Below are 14,023 nucleotides of genomic sequence, written 5' to 3'. Positions count from 1 at the left end.
GAAGCAGTTTTCCTAAACGCTATACATTTTTGTTCTGTCTGAAGTATCATATACAGTAAAATTAAAAGCAACAGTATTCTACCCTAAGTTACAGCCATCATCATAGTGGATGAGCCCTTTTCAACAATTAGTAGAATTCTCCCTTTCCAATTCAAATGGTACACACAATGGTTTATGTAAGTCTGAGGATCACCTAGCCACAAATTATAAGGCACAAGTCTGCCAAAGGCAACATTACTAGCTAAAATTAGCATGACTATAAGACTCTCACTTCCGTGCTAGGGATGTAGCTTAGTTTAGTTGAAGAATGTTCACTGAGCATGCATGGCCCTGCCTGTGTTAAGAGTCCAGTATCACAGAAAACTCATTATAGAAAGAAAACTGCAATCCCAAGCTGGAGCAGGAGGCAGCAGTACCAGAAGTTCAGGTCAACCTCAGCTAGGTAATGAGTGGGCTACAGAAATTAGTGTCCGTCTCTCTCAAACAAATCTCATCTAATCTGACAACTTAATCCGTATTAAGCCCCAAGTGCCATCTCTTTCTAGAGGCCTTCAACTCAGCAAAATGAACATTTCTCTCCACTGTGGGAATGTGCCCCCTACACCATTACTAGGGCAATTATCAATTCTATTCTTTTCCGTCTTGTTCTTTGGTGAAAGGAATACATTCTACCAACTTCCTTCACTAACTTACAATCACTGACAATCACCGACTATTCCTCAAGAGAAAACTCTTGTTAAACTGAACACAAATTCTGCTGTCTTTTTATTTAGACTGTCCTAACCCCCCCCCAAAAAAAATCACCCACCAACAAGTTTTAATAAGAGCTTTTCTTTTTTGGGGGGGAGGGGTGAGGCTGTCCTGGAATTCACTCTATAGACCAGATTGGCCTTGAACTCAGAGACCTACTTGCCTCTCTCTATCTTCCAAGTGCAGGGATTAAAGGTATATGCCACCACTACCCGGCTGGAAAAAAAATTTATACTTAAGACAACAGATTCTTAAAAATGATTATCACTTCATTAAGTAAAGTGCATCATTCATCCAATTCAGTCACAGATGAAATTTTTAACCTGTCATATTACTCATAATAACCTTTCCATGTAATAATCCTGATTGCCATTTTAAGACATGAAAGCTAAAGTCCAGCATGGTGGCTCTCAACCTGTACTCCTAGCCAACAGCAGCCTGAGGGAAGAACACAGCCACTTTGGGCTGGCTACACAGTAAATTCAATACCAACATGGACTAAGACCCTGTCTCCAAAAACACAAGAAAGAAAGAAAGGAAAAAAAAAAAAAAAAAAAAAAAAAAAAAAAAAAAGCCAAACTAAACTATTAGATGAGAAATTTTCAAACTTTGCTTATTTGCAAAGCTATGTGTTGAATTACATACAACACACAATCTGACTTGTAACAAGGCTCTCCAACTACTACCTTTTTAATTGAGGTATGGACACATCAAGGCTCTGCATACTCCCCACAGCAGACAGATCTTTTTTACCTTTCCAGAAAGGGCATTCACTTCCTCTTCATTTTCTAAACACAACTGAATATCAAAGCCAACAACCCAAAAATACTCATTTTGACTCAAGATCAGAGATCAAGCTTAACTCATACTCTGTTACAATGTAAAAAAAAAAAAAAAAAACAAAACAAAACAAAAAAACTCACCCAAATCTGTTAGGCGTTTGGGGGATCTGCCTCTTTCAGAAGACCTGGACCTTTTACGACGAATGGGAGATCTACTAAATCTTCTTCTCAAAGGTGTTCTTGACCGCCTTAATCGGACTGGGGATATACTGAAGCTTCTTCTTCGTACCACAGACCTCGATCTTCTCCTGCGACTTGGGGTGCGGCTCCTGCGACTTGGGGTGCGGCTCCTGCGACTTGGGGTGCGGCTCCTGCGACTTGGGGTACGGCTCCTGCGGCTTGGGGTGCGGCTCCTGCGGCTTGGGGTGCGGCTCCTGCGGCTTGGGGTGCGGCTCCTGCGGCTTGGGGTGCGGCTCCTGCGGCTTGGGGAAATGCTGAAACTCCTCCTTCTACCAACAGATCGAGACCTTCTCCGGCGACTAGGAGTGTGACTCCTACTCCGACGACTTGGAGTTCGACTCCGAGCTCGAGCTGTTTTCCGGTTGTCCCGGGAGCTTGATCTTTTCCTTTTCCGTTCCCTGGACTTGGATCTGTGCTTTGGAGATCTTTTGCGCTTCTCTTTTGATACAGACCGTCTCCCTCTAGACTTAGATCTTGATCTGCTACTCCTCCTCCTGCGTCTTGAACGTGACCTTGACCGTGTTTGAGAACGATGAGACTTAGACTTAGACGACCTCTTCCTTGCTCTAGAACGAGACTCACTGGTCCGCTTGCGTGACTTGTGTTCAGAAGACTTGGAGCGCTTGCTCCGAGACCTCAATGAAGAGTCCCTTTTCTTCTCTTTCTCACCTTTGTCCCGGCTTTTATTTTTCTTGCTTTTTTCATGTGTGTCCTTAACTTTTACAAAAATTTCATAATCATCCTTTTCCTCTGATGAAGATTCTGAAGCTCTCTCTGGTATACTAATTACAACTGGACTGGCAGCCAATTTGTCACGTTCAACATCACCTGCAGGTAAAGGTCCTTCGATGCCAGCTCTAAGGCTTGTGAGACGCTCCATGTCCTTAGGAAGTAATGGTCTCACTAAGTCGGCTTCATTAATCTCGTCAATGCTCACAGGGTACCCTGAATCAGGAACTGCCTCTCTACTGGGAGGAGGCATCTCTTTATCTCCACTGCTTTCTTTAGGGCTAAGTGCAACTGCTACTGTGTCATCACTCTCTTTTGTAGGTGATGGGTCTTCTGTGCCCTTACGAACAGGGTCTGTTGATGGTAAATCACGATGGATGTCTTTAGCAGGCAAAGGCCCCTCTATGCCAGCTTCACTGCCACCGCTGGGGCTAGTGGAAATCACCATGTCATGTTCAGTGTCTTGAGTAGTTAAAGACACTTCAGCATCATATTTATCAGCTAAACTGGGAACAGATGCTGTGGCAAATTCCAACCCCTTACTGGTTCCCACTGTATCTGTTTCCAGAGCAAGTTGAGAAGACAGCCTTCTTCCTACCTCAGCTTCACCAACAGCAGGACAGGAATCCAAGTCTGTGACTTCCTTAGTCTCAATGACAGGCAAACCCTTCTCTTCAGTTGCTTCACCACCAGGACCAACGGTAGTGGCATACACTGTATTATGCTCCACATCTTTAGCAATTACATGACTGTTTATAGTGAGGTCCGTATTTCTATCATAGTCATTTTCATACAAGTCACTTTTCACGTGTCCTCCATCATGTGGCTCTTCACCTGGATGCAATAGAACCTCCTGCATGCCAACCTCTGGGCCGACACTTTGGTCCCCAGAGAGTAAATTCATTCCTTTTATAACATGTGATGACAGAGCACTGGATGCCACTATCGGTGGAGGCTCTAAAGCCATCTCAGGTGGTATTATTTGCATATGCTCTGAAACGGTGACAGCGGGTTCTGAAAATGCCACAGTAGGTTCCTGGACAGGAGCACAAGGCTCTGAAACAACCGTAACAGGTTGAGGTTGAGGGACGGATACTGCTGGTTCCAAGATAGACACAGAAGGCTCCAGGGGAAAGACCCCTGACCCTGCAGTTGTAGCATGCGCTGGGTCAGCCAAAGCTGGAAGCTCCGGACCAGCCACAGGAGGTTCTGAGACAGGCAGAGAAGAAAGTTCTGGTGCAACCACAGGAGGCGGCTCTGGGAAAGCCACACTGGGGGTTTCTGGAACAACCATAATGGGAGGCTCTGGGTCGGCCACAGCAGGAGATTCTGGAGTAGTCATAGTGGGAGGGGCAGGGACAGCCAAGGATGGCAGCTCCAGACTGCTCTCTGCTGGCTGTGAAATAGTTGCTGCTGGCTCCAGGAGGGACACAGATACCTCTGAGACGGCATGTCCTGATGGTCTCATGGAATCATATGCTTCTGATGTCTCCATCATAACAGAAGGCTCTGATAATGCTGCTGGTTCCGTTGACACGGCAGTCTCAGAAACCATGTATGTCACTGGTCTCTCTGTAACTATTTCGTGTTCAGCAATTACAGCAGATTCAACTGGTGTTGACATAACTGAAGACTCCGGCTCTTGTGCAGGTTCTGCAACTGTGGTAACAGCCTCTGATGCTAACATTGAAGCCTCACATTCTGACACTGAATAGTTAGCAGGTACTGTCAAAGGCTCTGAAATCTCACTTTGATTCACAGGAGGCTCAGGCTGTGATACAGATTCTTCAGTAGGTAATGTCACCTCTGTAGACCAAGTATTGTCAGCTGGTAATACCGACTGATCAGTGGACAATGCTGGACCCTCTGGTGGCTCCTCAGGAGGCAATGGTGGAGTCATTGGTGGCTCCTCAGGCGGCAATGGTGGCATTGTTGGGGGCTCTTCGGGAGGCAACGGAGGCACCATGTATGCCTCTGGATAGGAATCAGTATAAGAATCAGTGTAAGAATCAGCTGCCATAGACATCATTGATCGATCAGTGTAAGATGACATCATAGATCGGTCAGCTGCAGAGTACGATGACATCATAGACCGGTCAGCTGCAGAGTACGATGACATCATAGACCGGTCGGCACCCATGGACATCATAGATCGATCAGCCATCGGGGACATCATGGAGCGCTCGTAAGCTGACATCATAGAGCGTTCATAGGCTGACATCATAGAGCGCTCAGCCATAGGTGACATCATGGAGCGCTCGTAGGCTGACATCATAGAGCGTTCATAGGCTGACATCATAGAGCGCTCAGCCATAGGGGACATCATAGAGCGTTCATAAGACATCATAGAGCGCTCATAAGATGACATCATAGAACGTTCTGCAGCATAAGACATCATCATAGAACGTCTAGATGCTAACATCAAGGGTCTAGGTGCTAACCTGTACGGCCTAGGTGCTATTCTATAGGACCTGGGTGCTATTCTGTAGGGTCTGGGTGACATCCTATAGGGATCAGGAGTTAGTCTGTAGGGATCATGGCCTAATCTGTATGGGTCCTGTCCTAACCTGTAAGCATCATGGCCTAACCTATAGGGGTCATGACCCAACCTATAGGGATCCTGAGCTAATCTGTAAGGATCCTGAGCTAACCTATAAGGATCAGGAGATTTTGAACCCATCATAGCAGAATCTTGGGTACTAGATGCTAACATTTGGGCATCCATGGTACCAGAAGCTAACATCTGAGCATCCATGGTGCCAGAAGCTAGCATCTGAGAATCCATAGCACCAGATGCTAACATCTGGGAGTCCATGGAGCTGGTTGCTAACATCTGGGAGTCCATACTGCTGGTTGCTAACATCTGGGAATCCATGGAGCTGGTTGCTAGCATCTGGGAGTCCATGGAGCTGGTTGCTAACATCTGGGAGTCCATGGAGCTGGTTGCTAGCATCTGGGAGTCCATGGAGCTGGTTGCTAGCATCTGGGAGTCCATGGAGCTGGTTGCTAACATCTGGGAGTCCATGGAGCTGGTTGCTAACATCTGGGAGTCCATGGAGCTGGTTGCTAACATCTGGGAGTCCATAGTACTAGAGGCTAACATCTGGGAATCCATGGTGCTAGAGGCTAACATCTGGGAGTCCATGGTATTGGATGCTAGCATCTGAGAATCCATAGTGTTGGATGCTAGCATTTGGGAGTCCATGGTGTTGGATGCTAACATATGGGTCTCCATGGTGTTAGAAGCTAACATATGGGACTCTTGGGCCATCAAGGGATCCACTCCTACTGTTACAGACGTCTCCCCCACCAATGTAGTAGGCAGCTCCTGTGCTACCGTATTATAGGATTCCAGCGCTGTCGTCGAGGGCACCTCCAGAGACTGCGACACGGTCATCGTTGACAGCTCCGATGTCGTCACCACAGACTGAACAGAGATCTCCAGCGCCACAGTTGCCACGGGCTGCCCAGGCAACTCTGGCGCCCCAGGCTGCCCTGGTAACTCCAGCACCCCTGTTGCCAGGGGCTGCCCCAAAAGCTCCAGCGCTGCAGCTGCCCCAGACTGCCCCGAGAACTCCAGCGCCCCAGCTGCCATGAGCTGCCCTGGCAACTCCAGCGCCCCAGCTGCCACAGGCTGCCCTGACAACTCCAGCGCCCCAGCTGCCGAAGGCAGCCCTGACAACTCGGGCACCCCAGTCACTGAAGGCTGCCCAGACAACTCCAGAGCTGTGGTTGCCACTGGCTGTCCTGGCAACTCCAGCACCATGGCTGCCTCCGGCTGCCCCAGCAACCCTGTTGCTGTTGTCACCTCAGGATGCCCAGGGTGTTCCACCGTTGTCATGGCCACAGGCTGCTCGAACTCTGTCGTCGTCACAGGCTGTTCGGTCAACTCCATCGCTACCGTTACGGCAGGCTGCCCTGTCAATTCTATCGCTGCTGACATTGCAGGGACCGCTGGCAACGCCTGTGCCATCACAGGTGGCCCTGGCACCTCCTGTGGTGGCTCCAACCCCACTGATGGTGCTGGAGCCCCTGGCAATTCCTGCAACAACTGTGGCACTGGTGTCACAGAGGGCCCTGGCAACTCGGGCACAGCTGTCGCAGGGGGCCCTGGCAACTCAGGCACTGGGGTAGAAAGGGGCCCTGACAACTCCGGCACTAGGGTGGCAGAGGGCCCGGGTGACTCCAGCACTGGAGTCACAGGGGGCCCCGGCGACTCCAGCATGGAGGTCGCAGGTGGCCCCGGCAACTCCAGGGCTGAGGCCACCGACGTCTCCTGCAGCTCCGCCGCTGTGGTCTTGGGCAGCTCCTGTGACTCCTGAGGTCTTGTCATGGATGAATCTGCAATCTCCGATGGTGCTTCTACAGGCTGCTCTGGCAGTCTTAGTGCATCAGTTGTAGAGGACTCTGGAAAACCCATTGTTGGCGTGCTTGGCTCAGGGTACACCTCAATAGGCGTCTCTGATACTATCGTGAGGGTTTCTGATGGCTCAAGCACTTTTGCTACGGGAAGCTCTACCAGCGTGGTCTTTGATATCTCTGGAGGCTTCTGATACTCCACTGACACTGCTACCACAGGCTCGGGTGACTTTAGCGCTGCTGCTGCTGGTGCAAAGGAGTCCAGAATCTTTGTCATTGACGGTCCCATCGTCACTGACACAGGCTGCTCACACTGCTCTGAGACCACTGATGGAGACCCAACAGACAGTTCTGCTGTTTCTGTAGCAGGCTTCAGAGTCTCTAAAATGTGTGACTCCTGAACCTCCACTGATCCTACTGGAGGTTCTAGCACTAAAGAGGTTTCGCTGGCCTCAGAGAAGCCAAAGGCTCTCACAGGATGCTCCAGTGCCATTGCTGAAGGTTCAGAATCAAACTTGAGAAAGGAATCAGATTCCAGATCAACATTCCCATCATGACGAGATTTCAACTTGGGCTCTGGTTCTTCTGGTTGCCTTTTGTATTTTTTTTCCTTTTCTTTCTTCTTTTTCTTCTTTTTGTTTTTGTGCTTTTTATGCTTCTTTGACTTTTTGGTGGGAACTTCATCAGTAGGATCTGTCTGTACAGACACACATCGACTTTTCCTGGAGGGCTCCTTCAAGTCTGAAAGTAATGAACACTTGTTAGGCATTCCCCAAATTGCTACTATTTTCATTAACATGTAGAAATCACAGTATAATTAATCTGACTGTAAGTAAAAATTTACAAAATAACCTATTGTCTACTAACCACTAAACCTGAAGACTGCCATTTCTCCAGTGTTTCTAAATTGAAATTTGCATCCAAATAATCTTGGTCTAACATAAAAACCTACTTAGAACTAAATGTGTTTAATGGTAGGAATATAGCTCAAGGTCAAAGTATTTGCTTAATATGTGCAGAGCCTTTGCTTCAATGTTTACAGCTGGTAGGAGGAAAAAAGTATTTCACTAGAATCTAAAGATCCCCCCCCCCTTTCAGGGTCAGTGAGACAGCTCAATGTAATGACACTTTGAAGCCAAACCTGATGATCTGAGTACAATCACTGGGACCCATATGGTAGAAGAAAAAGCCAACTCCACAAATTACCTCTGACTTCCAGAAACAAGGCAGTCCACATACACATGGCTGTGTATACACATGCATGCATGGATAGTTACCCACCCACATGTGGGCACAAAACACCCAATAATACATTGAAAATCATTCTTAGGTTGGGTATGATGGTGCATGCATGTAGGCAGAAGCTGGCAGGTCAGAATTACAAAGTAAGGCCCTATATCAAATAAGCACCCTGCTCAAAAAAAAAAAAAAAAAAAAAAAAAAACCTTTGTTCTCAAAATATATCAGGTTTTTTGAAACTGTGTCAATGAATTTATTTCATAGTTTCAATCCCTATTTTAAAAAAAAATTCGCATTACAGAGCTAGTAAAAGATTAATGTCCAAAGATAAAAAATGCTCTCGTTTAAATAACGTCTATTAATATTTTATTAGCCCTCACTTATACAGAAAGTAATGACACTTGCTCGGTTTAAAATGTGACAAATCTTAAGGAAATGCCAGTCAAATATACCAGAGACTCCTATTATAGAAGAAAAAATACCAAACAGTGTATCAAAAGAAAATCATTTTCTATTGCTTATTTCGCAGCATAAAATGGTACTTTATACCTAAACAAGATTACCATAGCCACGATCTAAGCAAGACTAGGTGCTATCTTAAAAACTATGTCTTGTCAGAGAGAATCACACCACACACCTAATTCCTATACTTAATAATTTATTTTTGTGGTTAATCACAAATTCTTCATTTTTTAATTACTTATTTTTGTTTTATTGGTGTCTTTGCCTGTGTGTATATCTGTGTGAGGGTTCTAGATCCTGGAATTACAGACAGTTGTGAGCTGCCATGTGGGTGCTGGAAAATAAACCAAGGTCCTCTGCAAGAACAGTCAGTATTCTAAAGGCTGAGCCATCTCTGCAGCCTCAAACTTTTCATTTTCCAGAACCCATTATTTAATCAATTCCAAAAAGCAAATACTACACAATGGCTGTGTTTCAACTTCTTTGTACAAACAAATCAACTTCTTTTTCTTTTGGTTTTTAGAGACATGGTTTCTATATATCCTTGGCTGTCCTAAAAATTGTTCTATAGATCAGGCTGTTCTTGAACTCAGATCTGCCTACCTCTGCCTCCCAAGGGTTGAGATTAAATTGTGCACCAGCGTAAGTCAACTTCTAAGCACTGGATTTAAAACAAAATCTAAGGTGTCTTAAAAACCACTAAAAACTTAGCTCGGGACATTGCACCTTATAAAACTGACATTTAGGGACTTGAAAAATGTGCTTAAGAAATTGTACTGCTGTTGCACAGGAACCTGGTCAGTTCTCAGCATCCCTTGGTAGTTTACAACTGTCTGAACTCCAATCCCATAGGATGGAGTTCCCTCCTCTTGCCTTCCTCAGGCACCAGGACACACAGGCTGCCTATTCATGCACCCAAACATTCACACATTCACAATAAAAATTGGGGGGGGGGGGAGACGGACAAAACAAAACCAAAAGCAACTTTTAAAGAACCGGTATTAATGCAATTCTTCAAAGAAGATACACATACAAAAATCCCACCATATAGTCATAGCAAAACTGAATAGAGAATAAATCTATAACTAGAGTTAACCAAGAAATTGCTCCAATGTTCATGTTTGTATATAACTCTTTTCAAAGGAGGAAGTCAAGACACTGTAACAAATATAACCTAAAACCAGAGTTATCAACATTCAAAAATTTCAAAAGACTTTTGATGCAGTTATCTTCAACTTACCTGGCTTATACCGTAGTTCCGTGTCTAAGACTCCAGAAAGAACTTCCTCAATTTTCTGCACTATTTCTTCATTTGGGAGGCCCCTTGCAGAGGCAGCTGTGTCACCTGCCTGTGTGTCACCTGCCTGGCTCCCTTCAAGAGGTACATTTGTTTCACCGTTCAGCTGGCCTTCACTCCTTCCGCTAGACAAGAGAGATTTTCAGTCTTCATTAATACTTGTGTCACACCACCATAAATTAGTAATTCAACATTAGTAACCTAATTAACACAACCCTACATTATACTGCCCATGCATCTCATAATTTTCTTTTTTTTTTCTCCCGAAGCATCTCATAATTTTCTATTTCATATTTGCCATTCTTCTGTAACACCATACTCAGATGGAATGCTTTTAAAGTTTTCAAACTGTGACAGGGAAAGGTCCTTAAAATCAGATTTCTAAGTGAGTTTTAAAAGTAAACTAACTTAAAGCTTTCAGTTACATAAGTATTAATGAGTCAATACACATAGAAAAATAGATGACCCAACATAATGGTACAAAGTTTGGACACAACTAAGCGAGTGAACCCTGTGCACTGACGACAACCAATCAAGGCAGGCACCGGGTAAAAGGTTATCTGTAAATTCCCCTCAGATTCAGATTTTAATGCTTTTAAATTTAAGAAGATTGCATATAGTAATTTACACCTATTAAAAATTCTGCACCTAAACAATTTACAAAAATTCAAGAAACTCACACTGGAACAAGTTTATACTAATAGTAAAATGATAAATGGTTTAACCTATTTTCAGATCACAGAGCCAGAAGAACGTTACTAAAGATAAAACAAGGTCATTCCATGGAAGCATTTTTACTATTTTTGTGTAAACTTGCAAGAAAATTAAAATTCATTCAGTTTCAACTAAAATTTTACTAACTGAATACACATAAAACTACCTGCTAACAGTTTCATTTCCAAAAGGAAGCCCTTTATCAATGAGGGATGACCCTTGTTAGTCTAATAACATAAGTACTGAGCAATACCACTTATTGCTGTTTTTGCTTTTAAGGCAAAGGACTCACTATGTAGCCCTGGCTGGTCTTGAACTCAAAGAGATCTAACTGCTGGGACTGAGGGCATGTCTAGCTGCCACATATTATTTAAAAATCATGTAATTTTAACAAAACTGTTAAACTGTTTCTATAAATGGAGGAAATACATCTACATACAATAAATTGTGTAAATTTAGCCTCACCATCTACTAATGAATATGCAACAAATGGAGGAAAAATAGCTCATTGAAGTGGCCTAAAGCATGTTTTTTTTTCTAATGCTCTTTGCAGATATTATTAAAAAATTTTATTTTACACCTTTTCTAAGCATTTATACATACCCTGATGTTTTTTCTTCTCTAATCTGTCTGGCCTATATCACTACTTTAGAACGCACAGAGATCTTTCCGACTCTGCCTTCTGAGTACTAGGATTAAAGGGATAGCAGGCACAGTAGCTACTCAGCCATTTTGAGGCAGAGGAAGGTGGATCTGTCAACAAAATACCACTCTCTGAAAAATGTGATGTTTTTCAAGACAGGGTCTCTCTGTGTTGTATCTATCCCTAGCTGTACCAAAACTAGTTCTGTAGACCAGACTAGCCTCAAACTCAAGAGATCTGCCTGCCTCTGCCTCCCAAGCACTACCACTGCGCAGCCAATAATTTTTTTATAATGCTACCAGGATGTAATTACAATTACTGAAAAGCAATTAGAACTCTAAGCCACTTTGCTATCCATAAATATGCCTGAAAAAATTATATAGTTATGAAAAATATTCACAATATTGAGACTTCAAAGGACACAGTATATATCTAAAACACAATACAAACTGATCACATTAAGATATGCTGCCAGTCCATGGTGTCACACACCTTTAATCTCAGCACTTGGGAGGCAGAGGCAGGAGAATCTGATTTTGAGGCCAGCTGTTCTACATGAGTTCCAGCACAGCCAGGGGCCAGGACTACAAAGAGCATCCATGTCACAAAAGACAACCCCCCCCAAAAAAAGCTATAAAAGCAAGGCTTATTAAAACAAGTAAATGCAATTAGTACAGTAAACTATTTAAAACTTTCAAAACGGTGGTTGTGGTAGCCCAAAAGAGGCAAGATCCCTATGAATTCAAAGCCAGCCTGATCTACATAGTGAGTTCTAGATTATCCAGAGCCACATAGTGAGACCCTGACTCAAAACAAAAAGATGTTTTCAGGAAAATTATATTCTCTTAGTTTGTTTTGTCTCAAAAAAAAAAAGAAAAAGAAAAAGAAAAAAGAAAGCTTGCCAATGCCTCAAAATGTTTAAAAAAAAAAAAAGAAAAGCTACATAGTGGGGATATATATATATATATATATATATTTTTTTTTTTTGTAGATATGTATATATTCCTACTTACAAAAAAAAAAAAATAGCCAGGCAGTGGTGGTACACATCATTGATGCCAGCACTAAGGAGGTGTGAATCTCTTCTAAGCCAAGGCCAGCCTGGTCTACAGAGTGAGTTCCAGGACACCCAACTACACAGAGAAACCCTGTCTCAAAAAACCAAAAAGAAATGGGGGATGGGGGAACCAGGGATGATGATGTTGCTGAAGCCTGTGATCCCACCTATCACTGGGAGGTGTTGAGTGGGACACCAGTTTCAGCTACACGACAAGGCTGTTAAGTGCTGACAGTAGAGCATGTCCACAATTAAAAAAAAAAAAAAATGAAAGAACCAAAAGAAAAAAAAATCACATCTTGAAGAAAAAAAAAGCCGAAAATCTGAGCAATAAAATATTATTGCACCAATAACCCTAGCTAATTTGGGGCACATAATTTACAACTGCTTATCAGCTGATTTTCTAATTCACATGTTACTTCTCAACTTACACCATTCGTAAGAACATTTTTTAACTCAATATTTATTTTTTCAAGAACTCTTTCTTACTGTCTTTTAAAAGAAGCGGTCATTTTATACAAAACTACTAAAAGAAAGCCACTTAATATAACCCGCACTATTTTGCGGAGTAAACAACTTCGGAAATTTCTCCCAGTTGAAATTTTGGGGAACCCAGGCTAATCTCTGAAGTCTACTAGCAGGGGCAAAAAACAGCGCAATGTTCTTCGAATCTGCCCATTAAGTCAGGGCGGCAAGAAAAAAAAAAAAAAAAAAACAGATCTACACACACAGTCCACTCGCTACTTAATAAAATTAAGCAACCACTGGTTTCGAAGCCCCCTCCCAAGCCTCTGTCGAGTGACTGTATCACGAGTCCCGCACCGAAGTGAGACAGACGTCTTAGTTTACAACAGTTAAAAAGAGCGCTCGTCCGGTCCACAGCACGGGGGACGAGCCGGGGCCCCGACAGTCCGGTAAACAGACTCCGGTCGCCAAACGATCCGAAGCGCACAATAACAAACAAGTTTTAAGATTACCCAAGGAGCGGCCGTTAGAGACCCTTTCCGGCCGCGGACACGGGCCGGCGAAATGCGCGGAGGCGGGGAGGGGGAGGGGGAAGGCGGCGGCGGAGGAGGGGCTGGCGGAGGAACTAGGCCTGTCCCCGGTGGACGCGGGGCCCCGGGCTGGGGGAAGGCTTCGGGCAGCCCAACCCCGGGGACGGTGAGCGGCTTCAGCCCAACAAAGGCGCGGCGTGTGCGCACGCGGCGGGCCGGGCGACCTCCCTCCGAGGGAGCGAACGGAGGATCGGGGGGGATGGCCCGGAAAATGGATCCCAGGCCCAGGCGGGGCCGCACCGGGGCCCGAGCCGAGAAACGACGGCGTCTCCGTCAAAGGTGCCGCGGGCGGGCGGGCGAGGCCCCGGCGGCCCGCGAGGGGCAGGGAAGCCCGGGGGGCGGCTTACCTGGAAAGCTCCTGTTGTATTTCCCGGAATTTACTGACCACGAAAGACCTAAAAACCTGCTCGATGTCGGCCGCCATGGCGTCCGCTCCGTTCTCTCAACTCCTCCTCGCTAGTCCTCCAGGCTCCCAGCATGCCCCGGGAGGAGGCGCAGCGGCCAATTCCTTTTATCCGCCTCCCGATTGGCTGGCAGGGGCGCGTCCGGCCGGGCACGCTCCGCCCACGAGCCAATGGGCGAGCGGCGCCGCGCTCTCCTCCGCTGTTTCTGAGCCGCCGGGGGGGAGAGGGAGAGAGAGGTGCTGACGTTTGCGCCGCGCACCCAGCTAGTCCGCCATGTTAGTGCTTGACGCAG

General features: G+C 45.3%; 1 protein-coding gene across 10 annotated transcripts in view; it reads right to left on the bottom strand.

Annotated features, from left to right (window-relative positions):
* Positions 1–13,920, bottom strand: part of Son (SON DNA and RNA binding protein) — a 32,103-nt gene extending 18,183 nt beyond the window's left edge. For 4 of the 10 annotated variants that reach the window (XR_007834989.1, XR_007834990.1, XR_007834991.1 and 1 more), the window contains exons 1-3: positions 13,675–13,913; positions 9,802–9,983; positions 1,674–7,601 (exon numbers count right to left, since the gene is read on the bottom strand). Coding sequence is in view for 7 of the 10 variants with exons in the window: in XM_051191890.1 (XP_051047847.1) it covers positions 1,674–7,601; positions 9,802–9,983; positions 13,675–13,751 (6,187 nt within the window). In the remaining 3 variants the exon portion in view is untranslated. Of the gene's footprint in view, positions 1–1,673; positions 7,602–9,801; positions 9,984–13,674 lie in introns of those variants that run through there. The other 6 variants (XM_051191886.1, XM_051191887.1, XM_051191892.1 and 3 more) reach the window with 5 other exon arrangements.
* Between the last annotated feature and the right edge of the window lie 103 nt (positions 13,921–14,023).

The sequence above is a fragment of the Phodopus roborovskii genome, unplaced genomic scaffold (genome assembly GCF_943737965.1).
Source record: "Phodopus roborovskii unplaced genomic scaffold, PHOROB, whole genome shotgun sequence".
Classification (NCBI taxonomy): domain Eukaryota; kingdom Metazoa; phylum Chordata; class Mammalia; order Rodentia; family Cricetidae; genus Phodopus; species Phodopus roborovskii.
Note: the sequence above shows the minus strand (reverse complement) of the source record. Positions and strands in the feature narration are given on the sequence as shown.